Source organism: Lontra canadensis, unplaced genomic scaffold (assembly GCF_010015895.1).
Source record: "Lontra canadensis isolate GAN:19392208 unplaced genomic scaffold, GSC_riverotter_1.0 scaffold1, whole genome shotgun sequence".
Classification (NCBI taxonomy): Eukaryota; Metazoa; Chordata; class Mammalia; order Carnivora; family Mustelidae; genus Lontra; species Lontra canadensis.
The window spans coordinates 47,124,036-47,150,828 of NW_022630995.1; the positions used below are offsets into that span (position 1 = coordinate 47,124,036).

Below are 26,793 nucleotides of genomic sequence, written 5' to 3' on the forward strand. Positions count from 1 at the left end.
GTGATGGCAGCCCTGGGGAGGGGATGGAGAAAGGAGGGAGAGAAATTACGGGGACAAACCCGGAAAACTTGCATACAGAAGAATACAAGCAGTTTACTTTTTTTTTTTTTTAAGATTTATTTATTTTAGGGAAAGAGAACTGGAGGGGTGGTGGGGTGGGGTGGGGGTGCACAGAGGGAGAGACACAGACTCCCCGACTCCCCGATGAGCGTGGACAAAGGACTCGATCTTAGGACTCTGAGATCATGACCTAAGTCCAAAATCAAGAATCCAAAGCCCAGCCCACTGAACCACCCAAGCTCCCGAAGCAGTTTACTTTTGAGAAATAAACCTCTTCCTTGGGGCTCTGGGGCTCATGGGATCAGGATGCAGATGAGGAATATGCTGTGTTTTTTTTCTTACAGAGTAAACTGGGTGAGAACTTCCTTTTCTGGTTACATGACATTTTCTCCTTTCACTTCCTCTTCCCTCTCCAACTTGCACTTTGGATGTGTTCCACCTTTTGGAAGCTTGAAGCTAAAAATGACTTTCCTATTGATGCCCCCCATCCCTCTCACGAGGAAGGAGTCTGCCTCTCTCCTGAATGCTCCATCAGATGCCCACTCCAGCTCCCCAGCAAGGGCCCACCTTCTCGTTTTCTGCTTTTTGCCTCCGTTAATGATGAGCCTGCCAATGACTGCCGTATGGTATTGGTATTGCTGTAGAAAAGAAAAACTGAGCAAAACAAACAATGCCGCACTCCTGGGGAAATAGGAAGAGTTAAGGAGTTGGGGCACTGGGCTCTTGTTTCCTTAGCTTCTGGGGCAGGAAGCCAGAAAATGGGAACGTGGCTCCTTCTTCTATTGTGTGTGTGTTTGTTTCAGTATGCCCGTTCATCTCCATAAACAAGCATGTTTTTTAGTTACAGATCAACTAGAAAAAAAATATGCATATGCTAAACCAGATGGTGAAATTAACAATTTCATTAAACTAATTTTGAAATTGCCAGTTTACTCACCACTGGTAGCGTGACTTTGCTTTTCTGCCGCAGTTGGAACTTGAACTTTAAAGAATGTGCAAAAACAGCAGTTTGACTTTAGACTTTTTTTTTTTTAAATTAGATTCACTAGTGCAGAAACTTGTTTAGATTCTTCTGCAGAGGAAATACTGATTGGTAGTATTTGGGGGAGGAGTTAGAAGTTTTAATATGTAAAAGAAATAATGAAGCCTTTTCAATCTGCTTCGCTTACAGTCTGCAGGTTTTTTGTGCTAAGGCTTTGAGTTTGGTGAAGGATTCCCCTTTTGCTCCCTGTTCTCCAGCAATCCCGGCTACCTTGCGCACTCTTGCTAATGATTTCTGGGGTTCTGTGCCAGGGGTCAGCTGGGGCAAGTGTTTCATTTGGAGCTTCATTTGGTTTGAAGTCTCCTCTCTCCTCCGAGCCCACAAAACCCATGTCTGTGGGTACTCAGGCAAAACTGATCATCTTGGTTAGGTGTTTGGCAGAGCAGGTGAGGTGGGGATGAATCATTAACAAAATGTTAATGTTGCTTTGCTCAGAATATGCACAGAGGTGCATCTGAGATGAGTACATATTTAAAAGTAAATGTATGAATAGGTAGGAGTAGGATTTATTTTGCAACTTCATCTGAGTGCTGCAGTGCATAATAAATCCAGTGGAGAAGGTTCTTATCCTGCCTAATGGTTGGGTAGGATGGAATTCTCTCAACTATTCAAAGGGAAAATCCAAAATGAGATCCCCAGACTCCTGGTGGAAAAGGGTGTTATTATTCAGATATATCCCAACAGATGAGCAGAGGAAAATGTTCAAGGATGTTCACTGCCACGTTGTTGGTTATAGCAAACTCACTGGAAGCAACCCAAGGGTCTAAAAATAGAGAACTGGCTGGGGACACAGCACTGCTACAGAATGCAATACTAGCAAAGCTTTAGAAAGAATGGGCTTCTGAGAGCCGCAGACAAATACTCATGATACGTGGTTAATTTAAACAAGAAAGTTGAGGGTCAGAATTATAGGAGCTTTCGGAAAGAAAATGCATGTGTATCAGTACAGATAGATGTGTATATGAGTTTTAGTCTGTGCAAAGGGAAAATTCTGGAAGCATACGCACCAAGCCTTTAACAATGCTTGTCTTCACTATTAAAGAGGGATTGGGAAAGAGGTCACTTCTGATTTTATTTTATACAAATCTGTATTGTTTGATTTTTTTTTTTTTCATAAACAAGCAGCTATTTCTTTAGGGATTAAAAAATACAGAAAGAGAAGTAAATTCCATTTGTTCAGTGAGGTCATTTTTTCATGTTCAGCAAACATCTATTGCTTGGGATCGAGAGAGTAAAAGTAAGACCCCACTGTTGCTTTTTGGAATCTAGGAGATGGCTGGGGTGAGGAGTTCCAGGAGCCAGGAGATGAGACTGCCTTGGTTTGGGCAGGGGTGGGCTCCTTTCCCGCAGCTCAGCAGGTGGAAGCACGTGTCCCCCACTCAGGGGGCAGCCAGCCCTCTTGTGTGCTCAAAAGGACTGGCACCAGCTCGTAACCAATGGCTTGGCTTTTGCAATATCATCCTTGGATCCCAGTGGCCTCTGTTTTTAGCATGGACTCTGCGAGGGACTTGTTCTTAAGTAAATCCAATCTCAGACCTGCCCATTTCAGTTTTCCCACATCACTGTTTACTCCTTAGTTGAGTGCTGATAGAATGGGTCTCTTGTTGCCTCCTAAAAGTTATTAGGAACATTTTTATTTTGGATAGAATGAAGAAAAGAATAGAAAAATGTTGGACATAACAACTTTTAGGCAGATGCAATTTTAGTCTTAGATAAGTTGACCATGTCTCTTTAAACGTAAATAATATCTATACAATCCTGTATGGTCCTTTGTAACATATCATCTAATAGATACAAAGAATAGAAAGTAAACATTTGTTGTCTAAATTAAGGAACGAGAGAGATGAATGGTGTAGGCATACTTTGGAAGACTGTCACCCTTACGTTATAAGGCTATGGCTTGTTTATAACTTGCTACTTTGGGCTTAAATGTTTATCAGATTTATGGGATGGTTAGGTGAAAGGAAATATCATACAGCTGAAGGCAGTTGCATAGAGAAGGTTCTACCCATAGTGGTAAGGTACTTATTAAGACATCTGGTTGCCTACTCATCAGCAAGTCAGTGCAACAGAGTAAGTAGGAATGGCTTTCATGCCTCACAAAGCTGAACTCAAAATTGGGCTCAGCCACTGGCTGGGTTTTGTAATGTTAGACAGGTTAGTTGATGTCTCCAGGCTTCAAACTCCTAATTGGAAAAGTGAGGACACTAATAATAGTCCTACCTCATAAAATTGTTCGGATTACATGACATAATTTACATAAGACACCTAATCCAGTATTTGGCATTTTGTAAGCCCTCCATAAAAGTTGACTCATTCCTTTTGTTGTATTTAGAAACCCTCAAGAAAAGCTGGAGGCAAAAGATAAGAAAGCACCTCAAAATAAGTTTCGTTTGCTCAACTCTTTAGAGCAGCACCTAGGAACTATTTCTGAGGTAAAACACGTTCTTCTTCCGAGAGTCTCTGAGAGAAAAAAAGTCTCTCTGGAACTTTCGGTGGTCCTGATTTGGTGGTGAGTTACACTGAGTAAATTACTCTCTGGAGGCTCTTTCTCAGCTATATATAAGGCATATCCTTTTTCCCAGGATACTAGGCTGTCATTCAGTGCCAAAGAAAAAGCTATTTGCAGAATGACGCCGTGGCATCCCCGAAGGGTTTAATTTACCTCCCTGGAAGGTGGTATATTTCAAGGCTCTGCAGAACCAGCCATATTAATAACTCAGGTGGTTTAATTGGCTTTTCCCTCTTCTTTCTAAAGCCGTGTCAATCCCATGGTAATTAATTGTGTGTGCTGTGAATTGTGGTTATTTACAGTGCCAAGGAACCAAAATGAATCTGTATTAGAAATCGGCGGGAGGATATTTGAGAAGGCTGTAAAGAGACTCTCCAGTGTTGATGGTCTTCACCAAATTAGCTCTGTAGTCCCCTTTCTGATGGATTCTAGCTGCTGTGGATACCATAAAGCATCCTACTACCTCGCAGTTTTTTATGAAACTGGATTAAATGTGCCTCGGGATCAGCTGCAGGTAGAGTATTTCATGGGTTCCAGGAACATCAGTCACCGGCATTATATTTGCAGAGTAATGCTCTCATACCCCAGGTGGAAGATGGACCTGTTCATGCTCCGTGGAATCCTTTAAAAATATTGACACTCAAGAAAAACATCCTAGAGCTCTGTAAAGTTCAGGATCTTCTTCTTTCAGAGAGTGAGAAAGGGCGCTTCCTTTCTGGACACAAGCTGGGAGATACGACGATGTACTCTAAGGAAGAGTTGGGGCACTCCTTCAAGAATAGGGGCCTCTCACCCAGTTCTTCTAACTACTTAACTCTTTTGGCTATAGGACCATTATCCAGCATGACTGGATAGCTTAGTGAGCTAAGTGAAGTCATTTGGACCTCTAAGCAAGGACCACCAGCCTTCTACCATCAATACAAAAGCCATAGCAGACTGTTCCCTTTGTGATTCTGAGACCCAATTAATTACGCCTTTTGCCAAACATTTGCGATCCCATTTATATAAGTGCTGCAAGTGGTTCCTGACCACTTTAAGTTTTCAAGTCTGCACATAAGATTGTTCATCCTGGATTTGAAGAAATTCATGTTGTTTAAATCTGCCCAGGGAGTTCCATGTTCCTTCTATGTGACTGCTTTTTGTATGTCTCTGGCTTATTGGAGGTTGTGACTGATAGGATGCTTTCCTGAGTCCCCAAGGCAGTCCCCCACAAAGGTAGAATAGTGAAGAAGATTGTAGCCTTGTCTCTGTCACAAAGTGGCTGGTGGGCCATAGACACATGACTTCAAGTCTCTCTCTCCCCTCTTTCCTCTACTATGCAATGAGGCTGTTAGACCAGCTGACCTCCAAAGACCCTTCTCAACACTAACATTCTGAGAGTGTAAGGTTAGTACATGGCCACTATTCATATCATCTGCCATAGGTGAGGTAGGTGAAGAGGACCAGGAATCCTTAGAATAGTTGACAGATACACAAAAAGATTCTATGAGAGAAATCAGGGGACAATCACTGTTTTCATGGAGGGAAGGGCCAAAGTCAAGGAATCATAATATTAGGCATTAAGAAGGACAGAGAGCTAGAATTTGTAAACCATTTGAAAGTTGCTGTGGCTTCTTTCCTAAAAAATATTTTTAAAGGCCTATTAACCTGTTTCTGGAATGACTAGGTTCATATATAGGAATGGGGCCAGATGACCTTTCAATGTGAGGATTTTATGACCTTTTCTACAATCCTGTGAACACTTGGTAAATTTCTTCCTAACAGGGCATGTTATACAGTTTGGTAGGAGGTCAGGGCAGTGAGAGGCTGTCTTCAATGAATCTTGGATACAAACACTATCAGGGTATTGACAACTATCCCCTGGACTGGGAGCTGTCCTATGCCTACTACAGCAACATTGCCACGAAGACACCCCTTGACCAGCACACGCTACAGGGAGATCAGGTAAGATAAAGAAGTGGGTGGAGATGGTTATGGCCCTGTTTACGGGGGCTTCCTGAACAATTTTATACAGCGTCTGCACCTGTGGCTGGCTCATTTTCAGGTCTTCAGAGGATGAGCATAATTGAATGGAGAGAAAAGCTATCTTGCACTCTCCAATTCATATTTCCTGGCTGTGTTCTTAGGCTGAACGCAGGAATATTCCTACACCCATGCATGAAAAGCTCTTCACGAGCCAAAGGCCTAGCATGGGAAGAATAGATTTGGCCTTGGACAGATTCTGATTTTGCAAAAAATGTGTACAAGAAACATAGACACCTTTTCTTTGTTCCAAGACCTTATAAGGGGGTGGGTCTGGAGATGTTAGGGATTGGGTCAAATTGAGCGGGCACAGTAAGCCAAGGGCTCCCATCAATGTGCAGCCAGCAAGCAGGGTCTGCTGTAAGGAAGCAAGCTCCATCCCCAACTATGTTCCCAGTGCTGGGCACCTTGAGAAATATCTGTCCCCATCGTATGAGCCTTGTTAGCTCAGTGCTTCCAAGTGACTGACATGTGATATTTGAAGCCTGCCTCAGCCAGATTAAGGTTACCTAACTCTAAACTTTAGTTCTGTAAGCTCCCAAATCTTATTGACTCATTGGGCCAAGATATCAGTGGCTCACATCTGCCAAAAAATACATAACATGTTACATTGGATCAACTGATGGTTTGTTTTGAGGACCATGAATAAAAGGGTGTAAGCAGAAGTGATGGTGTAAGAATTCAAGGAAAGCTGCCTCTACTTGAGGCAGGTCTGCATTCCGTGGGAGTACACTATGGCATGGTTGGCTTCTTGGAATGTATTTGTATGTATCCTCTTTATCCAGGAAGGATTTAAGAGGTTTTGATGGTCATAGCCTTTGAGGTGGTCAAGTTGAGAGGAAATGCAAGCCACCTCTACCAGGAGTTGGCAATTTTTTCTCTGTAAGGGACCAGATAGTAAATATTTTAGGATTTGCTCGTATAGCCTCTGCCAGGGAAAATATATGAGCAAACGGGAAACCTGGGTTTGCGCACTGTAAATAGTACATAAGCTGCATGGCCGTATTTGGCCCCAGTGGTGGCCATAAACTCTCGATTTCCCCTGCTTCTGTTCGGTGAGCCCAGGGGATATGCCCGGCTAGGTGAGGATCATGGAACTTTAGCCTCAGCGGCTAACTGGGAAATTGTCCACTCACTCCTCCCCAGTGCTGCCCCTGGATTGCACTCAGAAATCCATAGTGCAGAAAACTTGCATTTTGATGATTGGGAATGGTTGGCACCTAGAAAGGAAATAATGAAATCTACAGTGGCCACCATATGGTTTCAAAATAAATGATTCAAAGGTATATATTGTCAGTGACCATTAAAATTGTGTCAAACTATGAAACACCAAATGACCATCTCTAGAACCATTCTAATTCTGTCAGAAAATGGTGATTTCTACTGAATAAACTCACATAATCTTGTCATTATTGTTTGTATTCCCTCAGTGTATATAAGCTATATGAAAAATTGGACCTCAGTTTGACAGGAATTAATTTATGAATCCATAAAGTTGTTGTTGTTTTTTAGAAAGGAATTATTCTGAAAAAAAAAATCTGTACAAAAAAATGAGCCACAAAGTCATAGTGTGGTTATTCTACTCAGCCTAAATGAGTTAATAATGTCCTCTATGTATACATTATACTTTTAAGAATTCTAATTCAGCATAAATTAGCAATGGGGAATGGCATGTTGCTAACAAGCTCCTTTTCTTTTGAAGATTTGGCACATGCAATGTTACGATTATGAAAGAAAATGTTTAATTGGTCAGATCCAGAGAAGATGAATAGAGGAGGTCCATCTTGCAGCTGAAAGTCGTGTGATTAAGAATCACAGATAAGAATTATACAGTTAGGAGAGTTGTATCCTCGCTCATTTTCTTAAGAATGTGTAATTAATGGCTTCTTGAGAATTTAAGCAGGTGTCATACATTGATTTAAATGTCCTTTTGTTGAGAAATCTATTAATTCACCAGCAGCACGTAACAAATGAGGAGATACAGAAAGCCAGACCTCTAATTAACAAACCAAGGATTCGTCAGTAACTCCTTCCTTGATTCTTGCTTCATTTTCTCTTTTATGTAACTTGTAGTTGACATCATTTCATTTTCTTTATTCATAATCTCACTTCATGTCACTTCTCTATGATTTAGCAGGACTCTGCCTCAGGTGAAAGAAAAAGAAGCTGCTAGGTTTTGTTTGTTTTTGTGGCTTAATCGCAAATGAGTTTCTTTCATTCTCTCTGCTCCTGGGAATGTGCTTTTCCACTGGGTTTGGTCCCTAGCTTCCTCACCGTGCACCTGCTAGAGGGGCAGAGGTCTCATCCACATCCCTGGTGTCACTCAGACCTTCTTCTCCAGCTGAGATTTTCTTTCTTACGTTCCCCCATCTGCAATCATAACACACTGTGACGGCAACACACCACCTCCCCTCTCTGTTCCCCAAAACTCCTCCATGGGTGACACCACTGTCCATGGTGCTGGCATCATCCCATCAGTTACAGTCATCCTACCTTTACCTGCGCATTTCTCTCCGATCCGCAATCCTGCTGCCCCACATGACATTTGTCCCTCGTCATCTCTGCCCTGAGCCACTGGACAACCCCCTGGTCTGGGCTGAATCGTGCCCACCCTTTCCAATCCCCGTTGAAGCCCTAACCCCCAGTATCTCAGAATGTGACTCTCCTTGGAGGTAAAGGCTTTAAGGAGGTAACTCAGTTGAAATGGAGTCATGGGCGGGGAGGCTGGTGTAATATGGCTGGTGTCCTTACAAGAAGAGGGAAGTAGGACACAGATAAAAGAGCAGGATGACCACAGGAGGACACAGGAGAAAGGTAGCCATCTGCATGGTAAGGAGAGAGGCCTTAGAAGAAACTAAACCTACTAATATCTTGATCTTGAACATCTAGCCTCTAGAACTTTGAGAAAATAAATGTCTGTGGTTTACGCTGCCCAGTCTGTGGTGCTTTGTTGTGGTGGCCACAGCAAATCAATACACATCCTGACTGGTCTTTCTGTCACTGGACTTGTCCCATCCATTCTCTTCTCATTGAGGCCAAAGCAGGCTGTCCACAGTCGAGGGTCTCAACGTGGTGGCACATCAAATTCACCTGGGGGTTTAAAGAATAGCTCTGCTCGGGCTTCACCCCGTGGTCTTGAAGTGACAGACTGGGGAGGCCAGGGCATATGTGTATGTGTATTAGTTTGACCTTTGAACAATGTAAGGGTTAGGAGCCCTGATGGCCCCACATATTTAAAATATATTTTATTTAAAATACTTAAAATTTTATAAAAATATTTAAAAGTCCACGTATAACTGACTTCCCCGAACTTTGATAGCCTACTGTTGACCAGAGCCTTACAGATAACATAAACAGTCCGTTCACACATATTTTGTATATGTGTATTATATGCTGTATTCTGACAATAAGGTGAGCTAGACAAAAAGTGTTATTAAGAAAATCATAAAGAACAGATATTCATAGTACTGTATTTATTGAAAAAAATACAGACTTGTAGGTTCAAGCCTGTGTGGTTCAAGCATATTTAAAAAGCTCAGATGCTCATAATGTGCAGCCAGAGTTGAGAAGTGCTGACCCACAAGATCTCAGCTCAGCTGGTCACTTGGCATAGGAGGCTTTCCTTGATCTGCCTTCTGTTTCTCCAGCCTCAGCTGTCAGTAATCCCTGCTCAGCCTGTCTACTCTGGTGACACCATACTTTTGGCCACAGGCTGCTGCTCTCACCTCCTGGCCTGGTTTGGTCTCCTCTGCCTGGTTTGCTTCTCCACACTCCTCTTTTCCTGCCTGCTGAACCCCGTACTTGACCCTGGGCTCAGACATCACCTCCTCCTCCAGATGTCCTATTATGGGGGGAACATGGTACCCGGGTATACCCCTGTGATTACCTTTAGGATGGGTGCGAAGGACCGGGTCACAGAGCTGACTTCCCCAGGAGACTGTAGGCTCCCCGACACAGGCTTCTCGTCTGTTCACATCTGTAACCCCAACGTCCAGCGCTGTGCTTGACACACCGTTGGCAACCAGGGTTTGCCGATGGGACACTAGATGGGGTAAGAGTGTGGTGCATCCAGTGACAAACGTGGAGTCATTACACTGTCCTGTTGACTCTCTGGTGCTATTTGATGCCACCAGTGTTCAGTGGACCGCGAGCACCCGGAGCTCTAGGCCCCTCTCACATGGAGCCTTTCTGTCCCCTGGTTGGGAATCTGGGGTACTTATCCTTACAGCTGATATCACTCCATTCTTACTTGAATAAAAATCTCTAAAATGTTAAATTTTAACAAAGAAAACACACGCCCCTTTTTGGGAGCCAGGCATTATAGCTGACTTTAAACATCCCGAGAGGCAGGTTCTGACTGGCGGTTCCCACGAGGCTTGTGGGAAGTTAGCAGAGGCTGGCAGTTTAAGTGTAGGCCCCTGAGTCCCTGGAGGGTGGGGTGGAGGGGGATCTGGCTAAGCCATTGTATCTCGCAACTCCAGAGAATACAGATGCTTGGGAAAATGCAAGCTACCCAGTTGCAAAGTCGAAGAGGTTTTCAAATTCCTGCCCTGTCTTCCTTCCTCTCTCTCCATCTAGTCTATCTCTGTCTCTCTCTTCCTCCCACTTCTCTCTCACACATTTCCCTTGCTCTGTCTCTTTTCTTTCTCTCTCCTCCTCTCTTCCTGTCTCCACCACTTCCCTTGCCCTCCCAACCCCTCCCTACCTTCCTATCTGCCCTGCCTTGTGCCCTGTTCTGTGCTCAATGGCAGATAGCAGATACAGTGTGAGCACGGTCCTTGTAGCCTGCAGGCTGAGCAGAGGGAAAGAGCATAAAGCAGGGGGACAGGCAGTGTGGCATCTCCTCTGACACCGGATGTGGGGGCTTTGAGGACAGCACGGTCTCCAGACAGTGGGCCCCCTCTGACCTGTTCAGCAGTACAGGATCTGAAATATTCATTCTAGAGACCTTGATTTATAACACAGCAACAAAAAGAACCCCTCAGAAACTGCAGAAATCCTGGCACTGGTCAGGGTGGGGCCTCTCAGTCCCTGGCCGCCTCTACCCAGCTCTGGCCCCCAACCCCCACCCCGTCACTCTGCCCAGCACAGCTTCTCCCTGGCTTGGGATGTCTCCATCTGAAGCATCATTCTCCGGTCACAAAACATGGTTTGAATGAACGAACCACCAAGCGTTGCTTGCTTGTAGGGGTTGTTCCTTCATCGGATGTCCTTGTAGGTGGTGGGCTTTCACAGAAGGCCCCAGGCATGTGGCTCTGATGTGGCGCTAGTGGCCACCATTGTGATTCCAGCACCAAGGAGAAGCCATAGGGATCCCAGCACCATGGAGAGGCAACCGGCTGCCCGGGAGTGGCAGACAATTAAGGTGTGGCCCCAGGGCCAGATTTGCCTCGTTTGGGTCCCAGGTCTGCGGTTCACTGGGTGAGAAATCTCGTAGTTTTCCTCACCCCTGTCTCTGTACAGCTTTTCACCCGTCAGGTGGGTGCCACGATGGTGCGCATCTCATGCGGTCACTGCAGCTTGAGTAAGTTAGTCCACATGATGTGCGCCTAGTGGAGCCCAGCCCATGGTATGAGCTCTCTGAAACGTTTCCGGCCCCACCACCCCCTCCTCAGATTCTGTTTCTTCCATCTTCTAAAGCATAACATTCTCTAGAGAGACTGTCCCCACAACGGAAGGCCAAGAGCTGCATGAAACCTCAAAGTCCACAGGAGGGTGGATGTTCTGAACTGCTGTCAGCCTTTGACGTGTTAGGGCGAACGAAGGACCTAACAAATGATGAGTTCCGTCGCTGAGAGCTTAGCATATGCCATCCGCTCTGCGAAGCTCTGTATATACCATCTCGTTTGATCCTCACTCAGCCCTATGAGGTCAGCTCCCATTTTACAGAGCAGGCAGCTGAGACTCCGAGAAGCTAAAGAACTGCACAAGGTCACACAGCAAATGAGTCATGGGGCCTCAGTTTGAACCTAGGCCTTTCTATTATAAAAAATAATGGCTGATATTATAAAAAAATATAAAAAATATTTTTTAATTATAAAAAATATTATGAAAAATAATGGCTGATAGGTTGAATGCTTTCAATATAGCAAGTACCGTGCTAAGCTCTGTTTTGTGGATGTAGAGACTGAATCTTGGCTCAGTAAAGTTAGTGGCCCAAGGCCCATGGGTAGTTAGTGGTGAGTTAGAGTTCCCCTGGGTCTGATGTGAAAGGTTGTGCTCTTAATGGCCCCGTCCTGCTGCAAAGCTTGATGGCACGACCCAGATGAGTAGAAGGGGCTGGGCCAGGGGACAGTGATACAAAGGACAGAAGTGTTTCTTCTTCTTCAGAATTATGCCCAGCTGCCCAGGATCCCCCATAAACATGACCTTTGCCAAGACCCTCCTCATGACACTTTGAATTCCCTATGTCTCCGGGAAGACAACGGAACAGTCTACCATTTGCTTCCTCTCAGATGTATGAGTCCTTCACTGGTGGTGAGGCCCGTGAGCCCCACTGCTGGCCAGTCTGAATTTGACTCCTAAGTTTGAAGAACGAAATACATGATCTTGGATGAGTTACTTAACTTCTGAGCCTCAGTTTCTACATCAGAGAAATGGGAATATTGGCAGTCATATTCTTATAAGGTTGCAAAGAGTCAATGAGCCAGTCTTGGGCAAAGCAATTAGAACAGTGATATATCATCAGTGCAACATTACTGATATATCAGTGACAAAGGTTAAAGAGAAATAAACAAAATGAGCAGAAGAAAAACAACCAAAAATCAAAATACCCAAGTTCTCCTGTTAAAAAAAGAATTCTAGCTGGGAATTCCATTATTTGAATAACTCAAGCTTCAGCCCATTTCCAGGCTAATCACAGATTGTAGAGTGTCCCCTGGAGTTTGAGCTGAAATGCCAGCTCATTGGTCACACCCTTGTCAGAGTCAAGGAGACAGAGTGGATTTTAGGGCTTTCTTGCTAGAGGGCAGCACTATGGGGAGCTGGAAAGCACTCTGTCTTCGGAGTTAAGCCAGCCTGGCTTCCGTGCCTGCTCTACAAAGGGACTGTGAGCTCATGGTTTCACCTCTGGAGCCTCAGTTTCTTTGCCTATAAATCGAGGACAGTGATATTTGGGTCACAGCCTTTGGTGAGGATGAAGTGAGAAATAAAAATTTTAAATATCCGGCACAGAGATGGTTTCAATAAAAGGTAGTGGGTGTCATTATTCAAATTGTTATTATTCACTTGGTGGCCTCTCCAGGTGAGACACTGAGCAGGATGTGATACCTGCTGGGTGCTGAGCTCCAGCACCGTCCCCACTTTCCAGCTCCCACCCCGCCCCCTTGCCCCCAGAAGGGACCTGCCAGTCTCAGGAATGGGGCTGCAGGCCAGAGTTCATGAATATAAGGACGTTTTTTAACTAACAAACAAAGAGAGTCAGAAGGGAAATCAGGCCTGGCTCCTTGTCCTCTGAGGCTTCTTTCCCAAACTCATGCAGATCCAATTTTTTTCACCATCTGCCCGTGGCATGTGCAGGGCATGGGAAGCCCGTTCCAGTACCCCTCATGGCATTGTTAAATAGAGTTCATTATGTGTAAGGAGAGACCGTGAAACAACAGAACTGGTCTCTTGATAAACAGCCAAAATTTACACATCAAAATGAGTCTGATTTTCTTCAGAGGAGTCGGATACCTCGGAGGCTGTGTGCCAATTCAAAACATTTTGTGAACTCTCCCTTTGGGTTCATCCTTAGAGCCTCTAGCACATTCTTGCTCGCGTCCTCAGAGTGAACATGCCCTCTTTTTTTCCAGGGTAGATTTAATTTTTGGAAATAGCCAAAAGACATTTGAAGCTGAGCCCGCTAAATAAGAAGGGTTAGTCATGCAGGATAATAACACTTTGGGATAAAAAAAAAAAAAAAAAAAAAACAAGGTTATACTTAGAAAATATTGATTTACCCTTTTTGATGCTGTGTGTAATCTGGCTCTGAAATCAGTAGCGTGAAAGTGGTCTTCTGAACAAGCTTGAGCAGCAGAAGCAGAAGTGGAGGAAATTTTGCCCTCCCAGGGCAAATGCTTTGATAGGAACAAAAATGCCCATTTGGATAGATGTGATGTGATACATTCATTTAAGAAGAATCTGATCTCGTGGCATCGTGAACATACCTCATATTTCAATTATTCATATAGTTTTTACTTGAGCAATTGCTAGTTTGAGAATAACGTCTGGCTCTTGCATGCCCAAATCATTTGGACATTTCCCTTCTCCCCCTCCTTCCCTCTCCTACCTTCTTCCCTCCCTCCCTGTCTCCCTTCCTTCCTTCCTTTCCAGGCATATGTTGAAACAATTAGACTGAAGGATGATGAAACGCTCAAGGTACAGACCAAAGAGGATGGAGATGTCTTTATGTGGTTGAAGCATGAAGCCACCCGAGGCAATGCGGCAGCTCAGGTAAAAATGTGGTCCACTGCTTTGGAAAGCCTATCAATTATAATAGCCCAGGTTCTGCCACAGTAAAAAAAAAAAAAAAAAAAAAAAAAAAAAATCCCAAACCTTACTGGCTTAAAGCAACATGGGTTAGTTTCTTACTCCCGCTACTTGTCTGATGGGGTGAGCATGTGCTGTGCTCTTGTAGACCCCTCCCAATGGAGCAAACGGGGGCTTCACTGCAACACAGGCTTCCATAGCCATGGCAGCAGGATTCTGCTCAGAAGTGGCACAAGCCATCTCTCACATTTTACCGGCCAACGTAAGTCACGTGGTCTCTCTTGACTTCGGTGTAGTCCAAAGTCTGCACCCAAAAGGAGAGAGAGCTGCAACGTTTGTAATCTGTCCTAAAGACTACAATCAGACACTTTAGGGCACTGATAGAAATAAAAAAGAAGCATCTTGGGGTGCAGGAGAGATTAGATGGGTATCAAGAAGAAAGCCATGAATTCAGCTAGAGGAGTAACAGAAATCAGGTGCAGCATGACCCATGGACCAACCTTGGCTCTTGATCATGTCTCGTTTCTTGGATGGACTTTTCTGAGGTACCAGGAAGGGCAGAAAGCTGGGAGAACTTTTTCTTTCTGACTTCTTGCCTTGACTGCACTATGAAGAGAAACCCTTGATGGGAAGCAGCTTAGGCAGATTGAACCGGGAGGGAGAAAGCTTCCTGAAGAATGGCCTTAGCTTTTGCTTCGAGCTCCTAATGAGCTTACAGTGTGGGGAAGGGCCTCTGGGTCTGCTAAGCAGGCAGAAGCCCAGCGATGGGAAAAAGAAAGAAGACAGAAAAGACAAGTGCATTGGCAAGCAAGCATTTCAGAGACCCTTTAATAATGGGTCTCCCACCTATCTGTGCTGATCTTCCTAGCATTGTCAGGAGATACTTTGCTGGAAGTCCTTGAGTGGGGGTAGAAAGAAAAGGAAATAGAAGAAGAAGCAGAAAGGAAGAAAGACCACAAAGGTTCAGAATGGGTCCAGAATGTTAGCAAACATTTCTCTGGCTCCCTTCTTGGGCGTCCGTCCCTAGCCTGTAGTCTTTCTAGTGCAGGAAGGAATTCCAGTGCCTGGTTCTGGAAATGCCTTGGTCAGAGTCATTTCCCAGGTGCTCCAGGGCTTGTATGAACTTTCCTGTCTTCGTTCAGCAAATCTTTGTTATGTAGCTTCCACGACCTTCTACTGAGCTTTGCTGAGTGGGGGCCAAGGGGAGAAAGGCAGACAAATCACATCATGAGGTTCTGATCGCCAGAGAACTCCCAGCCTTGAGTGTCATGGTGGAATGAACCCTGTGGACAAATGCTGGGGTGGGAGGAGATGAGTACCTTTTGATACGGATGTGCACACACCTCCAGGCCACTCATGAGACTAAGGGGACAGCATGTACCTTCCAAAAGAAAGGTGCTTTGAAGAGAGGAGACAGTCATTGTTGACCAAGTTCCATCTGACTCTGGCCCTGGGTGCAGTAGACTGATTGACGTTCACGTCCAGACATGCATTGTTTCCCACTGGGGCTAAGGACTTGTATTTACACAAGTTCACCTTTCAGGGCTCTAGCCTCCAGTTGGAAGAGGTCATGTGTCTGCCTAATTCCTGGTTCTTGATATGAAAACATTTTGAACTGGATTTGTCCTTTCACCTTTTAAAGCCTTTTGTTAAACATTACATAGGAAAGTAATTATTCTCAATTTGCTACTGTCTTGAAGCAACGATTGGCCCAGATGCTGTTCTGGGGCCAGCAAGGTGTGGCCAAGAATCCTGAGGCAGCGATCGAGTGGTACGCCAAAGGCGCCCTGGAGACTGAGGACCCTGCGTTAATATATGACTATGCCATTGTGTTGTTCAAGGTAAGAGTCCCTCAATTTGGGCTGAAATTACGCAATTCTTATCAGGCTTCCGGAGCAGTTTCCCATAGGTGTGCAGGCAAACAAGGAGTCTGTAACTGGAGAAACTCAGTATATGCTTCTGTCACTCTTGATGGAAAAGGATATTTGCTGAAAAGGCAGAGTCAGAAACGGTCCCTTGGTCTCATTTTTAATCATTAGTCTTATGTTTGGCACCTGAATTCTCTTTGCTTTTACAAGAACTGTCTAGAGGAAGCACCCCTATTTTATGGATTGGAAAAAATGGCCAACCTTCCCCTAGAGGTACTGCAAGTTGTCATTGAATTACAGCTTAACCCAAGTGCCCCTTTGGGCTGGCTCCCAGCAGTCTGGTTGGTCAAAAACAAAGATCTTGTTTTAAGCCAACAGGAAAACGGGGGATGGGTTGAAAGAGCATTAGCCCAGGAGGCAGAGAATGGAATTCAGGTCCCTCCTCCACAGTCATCAGCTTGGTGTCCTTGGAGTTACTTGATCTCATGGGGAAATGGTGATGACCAGGGACTGAATGAGATAACATAATGAATGGGCTTCGAGAAATGTAAAATACTGTCTTACAGGAAATCCTCTTAGTTTGCACTGATTGAGCACGTATTTCCTGATTTACACACGGGGAGGCGTTAAGATTGCTGTTTGTATATATATGTGGTAATCGAGGTCAAGAAAGGATTTTTAACTTGCTCAAGGTCACACAATTGGTACATTTTAGAGACCTGGGACTGGGATCCCTGCACTATGGCTTCAGAATCTGTGTTCTTCACCCCCAAACACAAGACATCAACTCACCAGTCTTGGAAAAGCAAATTTCTGTCGGTCCTGGTGTGGAAGCCCCTGGGCCCCATGTCATGCCCAAAGAAAGCAGCTGCCCTCAGATAGCAAGTGTCTTCAAACGAAGGCATGGAGTCACGTGGCCAGGTCCATCTTCAGAACCACAGCTGTGGCCATCACTGATTCACAGCCATGGCTTTGCTACATTCCTAATCCTCTAACGCCTTAAAACCTATTGGATCATACCATACGGTTTCCTAATTTAGGGTCTGGACTTTTCCTTTTTCAGTTGTCAAGTCAACATAGAAATGGTTTGACTCCTAGCCATATGCTGATGCATCCATGTGTTTATTCAATAAACACCCATTCCGGCCTGACCAAATGCCACACACTGTGCCAGAGGGAGGGACAGATGGATGTGTGTGCCGTGTCCCCGACCTCAAGGGGCTCGTGCAGTGGTGGGGAGGGCAGGCACAGAGAGGCACTGTCCGCCGGACCTGAGGCTGGCCCCTGCCAAGGTCCAGAGAAGATAACAGCGTGAATCAGACATTACTTCTGCCCACCAGGAGCTCACCATCTCGAGGGAGAGGCAAATACAGTAATAAATGACCCTGGAGGTGACGCAATGTCTGCTTTTCCAACCTTAAAGATTTTTGGTTTTCCTGCATTCTAATGAAGAATCCCTCAGGGGGATAAAAGCCCCTTATCGGTATTTCAGTAATGGGAAGATTTTACCTGTGGTCAGAAGGTCCCTTTAAGTGTGTTCCATGTGAAGGAGTCCCATGCAGAAGATGACCTTCCAAAATGTGAAGAACAGCCATGTGCTCTGGAGCTCCGTGCAGGCATTTGGCGTGTCGTATGATGGCGCCATGGTAACTATGGCTTGTCCAAGACAGTCCAAGCCATCCCCTCTTGCATGACACGAGGATAGCACTTTGACATTTACTGTAGCAGCTGTTTTCCATGAATTCACCCAGTGGACATTACTGAGCACTTACTATGTACCAGGACTTTACATTTCTATCACTTAAAAACTTCCAGTACAACTCAGATTTGGGCCTAGTGCAGAGGCTTTGTGCAAGAAATTATTCCACTTTGGTTTCCATAACAAATATTCTGGAAAATGTTTGGCACCTAGAAATCAGAATACCTGAATTCTAGTCACAGATCTAACTGTGAGGCTTTGGGTAAAGTCATCCTCCTGTTTTATTCCTTCAAAGCAAAGAAGATGAAGATAAACCTCGAGTTCTACCAGGTTCTAACATTCTGTCATCTTGTTCTTTCTGACGCTTTTCCAAAAGTCCAAAAAGGTTGTCCCATGGCCCCATCCAGTTATTCCAAGTAGCCTCCATGTCCTTTTTCCTTTCCTCTTTCTCTCTATTAAATCAAGTAATGTTGGATTTCTGAAAAAATATTTTCATCTTCCAACTTTGCTTCAGCTCATCAGTTTCATTAAGTAGGTAACTTCAAGGCTAGGAGAAACTTGGTGTGTATAATTTGACTTTTAGTTAGATTCACAGTTTTATTTGGGGTCCTGAAACATACAGAGACAAACACATCCTGCACAGTTTCTGTAAGGAGGTTATGAGTCATTATACATTCTGAGCACAGAATGGGAACGCACGGGAGGAAGGAGAGTGTGCTAGTTATGAACTTGGAGCGTGGAACCTGCCTGCTTGGGTTCAAATCCTACCTCTGCATCTCATTCACTGTGAGACCCTGGGCAAGGGTTCAGAAGGGAACACTAGCAGCATCTTCCCAGGCTTGTGGTGAGGATTAGATACAGCAACACAGTGCGGGGCACACTTCAACTAACACAGGGATGTTTGCTTGTGCCGTCTTCAGTAGAGTTAAAAGCTATGTTCCTTGCAAATTCCCCCCTGCCCCACTCCAAAATTATATCACATGTTATGCCATCAACTGCTTCATCTATGGCCAGGAAGACTCCACAGGGCACATGCCATGTATTTGTCAACACAGATGCTTGGTGAGTTAGGTGGCGCTGGTTTTCATCCAGCTGGCCTTACCCACCATCTTTATTGTCAGTCCTATAGTAAGAGAGACCATGAGACCCTCTCTTGCCCTACCCTCAGACCTGTTGCTCCTCCATGCCATCCTCCCCACCCCTCAGTTTGATCCCACAAAGTTCCTCTCTTGTAGCAAGAACCCCAGAGCCATTTCTCTCTGTGGCGGTGCTCAAACCACCTCTGCTGGAAAAGCTTCATTTTGCGGGAGGAACCTTGTCCGTTTCTGTCAACATCTGAGTCGACGGAGGCCAAGGGGTCCTATCCCCTTCCCGTCTGGCTCCTGAACTGGTCTGGACTCCCAAGAGGACCCAGGAAGGCTGCAAAGTACAACCCAATAACTTCTGGCTGTCCATCGCAGATCAAGTGTGACATCAGACTCACAAACGAGGCCATCTGCAGGAAACGCATCCAGGATGACCAAACTCATTTCACTGTTCTTCAGGGCTTCTCTTGTCAAATCCACAGGAACGCCATTCCCTTGGTGATGATGAGGGGTTTGTAGGGACGCTGAGCTGGCAAGCTGAGATCTGCTGGCCCTGAACCACACATACAAGCAAAATCATAGTGATGATGATGAGGAGGATGGTAGACGAGCTCTGCATGTAGAAACCTTGAAGATAAGGCTTTTAATGAAGAAGGCTTGTGTTTTCTTTTTTAAGTATTTTATGTGGAGCACTGATACACCTCCAGAATGTTTCCGAGAGCGCTCTGCTTTTATTTTCTTCATGCTCATCGCTGTTTATCATTGTTTAGGGTCAAGGAGTGAAAAAGAACAGACGGCTTGCTTTGGAGCTGATGAAGAAAGCGGCTTCCAAGGTAACACTTCTGCATATTGTCAGAGGGAAACATTTGCGCCACACACACCCACACACTCACAAGTCTGCGAGAGTAAATGGCCATCCTGTGGCCCGGCCCCTAGAAAACGGAGTGAGGTGGGAGGGTCACTGCCATCGCAGTGATTAGTCACTTCGAAACCGTGACACAGAAACCCACCACAATGGGGACAGCAGAATTCAAAAGCTGAACTCACCTTCCAGTCAATAGAATGCAGGCCGATTTTGTTTGAAGGCTAAAATTATAATCACAGGATGCTCTGATAACAAGCAGTGGGGAGCGGTGCTCCTTGGAACTGAATGGATATGTAGATATGCAGCTGAATTAGGAAAACCAAAAGCCTAATTCCTGTAAAAGTTAACCCTGTTGTGTCCAATCCCTGTGCCCTGCCCGTGCTTTAATAATGAGGATGTTTACCAAGTTGACAGCCAGGTTTAAAATTTGCTTTGTTTTGGTCACTATTTACTCTAAGATGTTGTCAAGTTAGCCGGTTACATGATAGCACTACAGAATGGAGGTTAAATACCACTTGCAGGGGTGGGGAGTGACGTGTACACGTACGTACAAGGCGTGCACACCCTCACAAGCAAGCACGTTCACAGGTGCATGCGTGTGGATTTGCTTATAAATTTGTAGAAACCACTATAATTCTACAGCCTTGACGGAGTCCTCTATAGCCCTTCTGGCTCTTGAAAGAGCCCCCCTCCCCAAGGCCGCTAATAATTGCCTCATCAACAAAGACTCCTGAAGCTGATTTCCACCCCCTCATCCTCCCCTGAGAAGTTCAGAGTCTCTTTTTGTGTGTGTAGAACAGGAGGTTGGAACACGGAATAAACCGAGAGGCTTTCCGTCCACCGTGGTGGTGTCAAGAGGGCACATGACCCAAGAGAAGGGAGCCCATTGAAGGGCACACCAGCTCCTCCCCCCTTACAGGTTAAAGGGCAGAAGTAGTGAGGCTGTTGAATGGTGGTCCTTGAGGGCATTTAGCCCAAAGCCCCTTAAAACAGGGCCGTGATGGGCTTGCCATGGCAGATGTGAAATTTGCATCTCTTCAGCCATCCTTAATGGTGAGCTGATGTCTAATGTGCTTTGTTTGGAAGGGATTCTTTTTTTTTTTTAATTAACATATAATATATTATTTGCCCCAGAGGTATAGGCCTGTGAATCATCAGGTTTAGACATTTCACAGCACTCACCATAGCCCGTACTCTCCCCAGTGTCCATAACCCAACCACCCTATCCCTACCCCCCTACCCCCTAGCAACCTTCAGTTTGTTTTGTGAGATTAGGAGTCTCTTCTGGATGGGATCCAGATGAAGGGATTCTTAGCAGAGCTTCGGTGAGGATTGGGAAATGCTGCGTTATGGCCTGGAGTCATCACATCCTTAAAAGTGTAGTGTGATTCTCACTTATTCACCCGGCATGGGATTTTGAGGCCCCTAGTCTTTGTCAGGCACTGTGGGGAAGGTCCCACGCAGTTTGGTTTTTGGAATGAGCGAAGGGTCACATAGGAGCAAATCTGGTGTTCAAGCTGTATATGTCCAGAGAGGAGTCTGATCGGTAAGAGAGAAGACAGGATTTCTTGTGGGGCTCCAGATGCGATTCCTCGTGGAGTTCTGCAGATGTTTTGAGAGACAACAGGTGCATTTGAATACGCCTGTGGCCTCTGGCTTTGTAGCAGAAGTCACTGTGATGTGTATCTTCCATAGTCTTATCCCAAAGCTGGCTCTTGCCACTCTATAGTATGGCCTGCTCTGTTACGTGATTGAGAGGCATTCTGCCAGACTTTCCAGGAGACCACCTTGCACCCTGTACAGCATGCAGTCCGGGAAGAAGGCTTCCATGACTAGGTCCACAGCACTGACACCCTTCCTGACGTCAGCTGGCTTGGGAATCAGCTGTCTCAGGGGCCTGCAGATCCCAACCCTACTCTCCACCCTCAGGGTGTAGGATTTGGATTCCATTTTGTTTAACACCGCATGTGAAGGGTGGCTTTCATTCATTCGTCAAATATTTATTGAATGTCTACTTGTGGCAAGCACTAACATAGGTACTTGGGACACAAAACAAAGATTCCTGCCCTCATCGAGCTTCTATCTTATCTTATTTTATTTTTTTTAAGACTTTATTTATTTTTTTGAGACACAGTGAAAGCAAGAGAGATCACAGAGCTCAGGAAAGGGAGAAGCAGACTCGCCACTGAGCAGGGAGCCCGATGTGGGACTCTGTCCCAGGACCCTGGAATCATGACCTGAGGTGAAGGCAGATGCTTAATCGACTAAGCCACCCACATGCCCTAGAGCTTCTGTTTTAATGGGCTTTGTTCATTTCTTTCCCTCTGGTCTTTCTGGCAGCTGGAATCTAGGAAGAAATCTAGGAAGCCTAGCTTTTTAGGATCTGTTGCAGACCAAAAAGTCTCAGCCTGGTATATTTGCATCTGTTCTCAAGGGACACCCATTCTTCACTGGTGAAAGGTGGTGAAAGAGATTTGGTTCTGTACTTGGACTCTGATTTAATAAGTCTCCCAGGAGCAAGGCACTGTTTGACCCTCGGATCCTTTTCCCCCTGCTTCTTCGTGGTTTAGTGGGTCCGGCAGAAAGGGAGACATGAGAACCCTACATGCCTAGGTCTGCACACAGGTATCTCACTGTGGGCCAGAGCCTCCTTCCACAGCACTCACACCCCTTCGGAGCTTCCGAACCCTCAACAACCAAGCTTCGGGCTGCCCTGTGGAAGCACGTGGGAGCATCTGGGGAAAGCACATGCGGGCACCTGATAGGATGAAATCACAAGGAGGTTCCAGACTCCATCCACATGAAGCACTTCCTTGGTACCAGCCCCAGGTCTAGACACAGTTTTAAAACCCTCCTTCCGGAGACGCCTGGGTGGCTCCATCAGTTAAGCATCTGCCTTCGGCTCAGGTCATGATCCCAGGGCCCCACATCAGGCTCCTTGCTCAGCAGGGAGCCTGCTTTTCCCTCAGCCTGTGGTTCCCCCTGCTTATGCACTTGTTTGCTCTCCCCCTCTCTCTTTCTCTCTGACAAATAAATGAAATCTTAAACAAAACAAAAACAAAAACAAACCCTCCTCCCATCCCCCACCTCCCTCCCACTCTGCCTCAGCCCCCTCCACCCCCACCCTCCCGACTCTACCCCACCCACCCACCCTCAGGACTGGGACTCTTAGTAGCCTCGAAGCCCCTGTGCTTTGCAAGTAGGCTGTTGCAGCTGCTTGCCTCAGAGAATTTGTTGATGTTCGGGCAGAGTAATCAACAGATGGGCAGGCGGATCACCTAGAAAACTGTCCCAGTGGCAGGGGCTGTCAGTTCTCCTCTCGCAGGTGAGCACTCATGAGTTGCAAGGTCACTGTTGATACTTCGGGGCAATAAGAGACCTTTTGGAGACGAGGGCTTTGTGGAAGAGCCCTCAGGAGCTGAGCCATGATTTGGGGGCAGAATGACTGCGGAGCTGGAAAGCAGGAATCCTGGCAGCAGCCGGGTGAAACGCCCCCAGGGGAAGGTTCTGAGCAGGGCCTTGGTTTTAACACTTAGCTTTTCTTCAATGCCATCTGCCCCCAGAAAGAGATGGGAAGGGTTTTGCTCAGACCCAGGCAGAGTGCTTTCCCAACAATAGATTCTCTTTAGGTTTCATTAAAAACAAACAAACAAACAAAAACGTTATTTTTTTTTTTTTCTTGTTCTGAAATCTAGGGATTACATCAGGCGGTCAATGGCTTGGGATGGTATTACCACAAATTCAAGAAAAATTATGCCAAAGCAGCAAAGTACTGGTTAAAAGCTGAAGAAATGGGGAATCCAGATGCATCGTACAATCTTGGAGTCCTGTATTTGGATGGCATTTTCCCAGGAATTCCTGAAAGGAATCAAGTAAGACTTGACGCCAGCTGTGCAGCTGGTCACTGGCTCGTCTGCTGTGTGTCTGGTCTGGATGAGGCCCCGTGAGAGGTGCAGATGCCACCCAAGGCACAGACCCTGTCCTCAAGCAACTCAAGGGTCCAGTAAGGAAGATAAGATAGCAGATGGCAAAGGATGGCATCTAGCCAAGTGTCACATGTGTGCTCGTTGCTATGACCCAAACAGTTCTGGCCAGGGGAAACCGTGAAGATCAGAAGCAGTCAGGAAGGCTTCATGGAGGAGGAAGGCCTGAACTAGGGAGGAAGGCGAGGATGATACGAGATAGAGTGAATGAGAGGCAATACAGAGATTGATCTCATTAGGAGCAAAGAGAGCTGGGTCCAGATGGGTTTGCCTGATATGAGACCAGACTGAATAATAGTGAAAACAACAGTGACAATCTTCAGTGTTTGCTAAGCACTTCCTCTGTGATGGATACTCAGAAATACTTGACATGCACCCCATGTCATTCTAACTATCTTCTGGAATAGCTGCTATGATTATGTCCATTTTACAGAACGAACATCAAGGTTCTGAGAAGGTATATAACTTACTCATAGTCATATGCTTAGTGGAGGCAGGACTGAGATCCTTGCAGAAGCTGGAAGCCCCTCGTTAGCTCGTTAGCCTATTAGTCCACTAATACTATTGATGATGGTAATTATAATTTCTGCACCGTCACAGGCCTCAGATTTCCCTGAATGCCCACCCTATGCCAGGCATTCTTCCAGGCACTAGGGATACAAGAGGCTTACATATATCTGGGGGAAGAATATTCCAGAAAGAGTGAACAGTTAGGGCAAAAGCCCTAGAGGAAAGCAGGAGTGGCATGCTCTAGGGATAGAAGGGAAGCTGGAGCAGTGGGAGCAGGAAGCAGGGGAGGGGCGAAGTGGGGGAGAGAAGGTTGGGCAGGCAGATGTGCTGGTCATTGTGAGGTCTCAGCTGCTCCAAGGAAGATAGGAAACCGCTGGGCCGCTTTGGATGGGGCAGTGATGTGCTGTGTTTTAAAAGGATCCTAGCAGAGACTAGGATTAAAGAAGACAGGAGGAGAGCAGGGGGTTAATGTATTGAGTCCAAGTGAGAAAGGATGAGCAACCCCAAAAGGGGGACAAAACTGTAGCTGGATTATGCACGTACTTTGAAAGTCAAGGTGACAGGGCTTGCTAATAGATTGGATGTGAGGTGTGACAGGAGACAAGGTGACTGAAGTGTTTGGCATTTATCGAAGTAGAAGAGTGGAGGGGGCATTTCGTGGGATGGGCCAGACTGAGGCAGCGGCAGGTTTCTGAGGGTAGGAAACTGGAAGATAATTTTTGTGAAGCACCGTGCTAAGCCTTGAGGATCCATCTCATTTAATCCTTGAAAGAGCCTTTCGTGCTAGGTACTATCAGAAGCCACATTTTTCAGTTGAAGAAATCTCGCAGTTGGAGAGATGAACTACCATGCCCAAGGTCACACAGCTGGGAAGGAGCAGAGCATAGATTTAGACCCAAGCCCGTCTGACTCCAAATCCCTGGCTTACGAATGGCATCTAACTGCCTCAGAAGAACAATAGTGACCAGTAGAACATTCACCCTTCTAAACATTTGTCTTATTTTCCCCTCCACCTCTCTCTGCCTGCATAAGAGGCTGTATATTTTTATGCATTGCTAATGTCTGGTCACCCACACACATATATGCCAGTGTGGATTTTTTATTGTCATATTCTAATTCTCACCTTCCTACGGGAGGTGCGGTCTTGGCGCATGAATTTGAAGAAAGGTATTAAGCAAGGTTAGGAAAGCCAATGCCTGAATTTTCACCTGGCGTGAACCTGGCCTGACTTCTGATACATTCTTCTGTTTCGTTTACAGGGGTTATGGGATTCATAGCTATGTGTTGTCTTATTTGTTTATTTGGTAAACTTGACAGAGTAGCTGTCAAGGTTATCACACCTAGAGGTCGGCTTCTGTGATGGGCTGTCTTCCTGGAGCTTGACTTTGTTTTCCTAAAGATATCAGAAGTGATTAGCTGGTGAAAATATCGGGTTGAGTGTCTCACGTGTTGGCTTCCATGAAACCAGCCCAGCCGGGAGAACTCCTCACCAATGGAGATGACTCTGTTTATCTCTCTACAGACTTTAGCCGGTGAATATTTCCATAAGGCTGCACAGGGTGGACACATCGAAGGAACCTTGTGGTGTTCTCTCTATTATATCACAGGAAACCTGGAGACGTTCCCTAGAGATCCCGAGAAGGCTGTTGTGTAAGAACCTGTCAGCTGTTGTGTACAAAGGGAAAGCCATGTACTTTATTCACTGTGCCTGGAAATGGAGTTCCCATTCTTTGTTTTGCAATTTTGAATTTCACCTTTATTTTTACCTGTTATGCATGCACAGACTTTCAAAAGCCACCTCATTCGACAAAGTAAAAATAAGTACATTTTAATGGAAACCCAAAAATAATAATTTGACATGGGAAAAGCAGAAAATCTGCTGCCCCACCCAAACTACTTCTTGTTCTCAAGAATAAGTCACTTTCAGTCTTTTCATTATTTCTTTACTGTTTGCCCCTCTCTTTCAACGACACGCTCATACTATTTCTTATTAGTTTCATTACAGGCTTTGTCTAATGATGTCCCTCTGTGAAAGATAAAGATGTAGTTCCCTCTCATTCTTCCACCACCTGCTATCCCACACATCCACACTTCCCGCCTTGTGCCATTTTCCCATAAATATATCATTATTTTGGTTAGATTAGTATCGGGGTGCCCATTATTAGGACCATGGGAGTCTGAGGTACAGCTGACCCATGTGTTAGGCTATGAGTACTTTCTCTTTCTTACACAGATTTTTGTGTTCTGTGGAGTAATAATTATACTTCATAGTTCTTCAGGTGCTTAGCTTTCTGCATACTTATCATTTTTCATATGCTTAAATCTCCATATTCTCCCACAGTTGTCTAAACGTCTCCTCAGTATGTATAGACCCACCAGGTATTTGATTAACCTAATCTCAGTGACATATCTTCTGGAGTCTTCCCTCAGGACAGAGCTGCCCTGATGAAGTTAACCCTGTCATCACTGTGGGGGGTTTCCTTCCCCTTCATCTCTGTCTTTTTGGGTTCTCCTTGCTGGACCCTATTTCTTCTTCTTTCTTGGTTTATGCCTATGCTTTTGTAGAACACATCCTACAGTAGCTTCCTAGAGAATGGTGAACAGGAGGCACATTTCTGAGACCATTGCATATCTGAAAATGTTTTACGGAGGCTGGCAAATAAAGGCCCATAAATAAA

The 26,793-nt window shown here is 45.4% G+C and overlaps 1 protein-coding gene across 2 annotated transcripts in view; it reads left to right on the forward strand.

Annotated features, from left to right (window-relative positions):
* The window catches only part of SEL1L3 (SEL1L family member 3), a 100,180-nt gene that overhangs the window by 47,962 nt on the left and 25,425 nt on the right, over nucleotides 1–26,793 (forward strand). For both annotated transcript variants that reach the window (XM_032853837.1, XM_032853828.1), the window contains exons 10-16: nucleotides 3,917–4,128; nucleotides 5,379–5,558; nucleotides 13,950–14,069; nucleotides 15,806–15,946; nucleotides 19,528–19,590; nucleotides 23,318–23,494; nucleotides 25,638–25,765. In XM_032853837.1, the coding sequence (XP_032709728.1) occupies nucleotides 3,917–4,128; nucleotides 5,379–5,558; nucleotides 13,950–14,069; nucleotides 15,806–15,946; nucleotides 19,528–19,590; nucleotides 23,318–23,494; nucleotides 25,638–25,765 (1,021 nt within the window). The remainder of the gene's footprint in view (nucleotides 1–3,916; nucleotides 4,129–5,378; nucleotides 5,559–13,949; nucleotides 14,070–15,805; nucleotides 15,947–19,527; nucleotides 19,591–23,317; nucleotides 23,495–25,637; nucleotides 25,766–26,793) is intronic.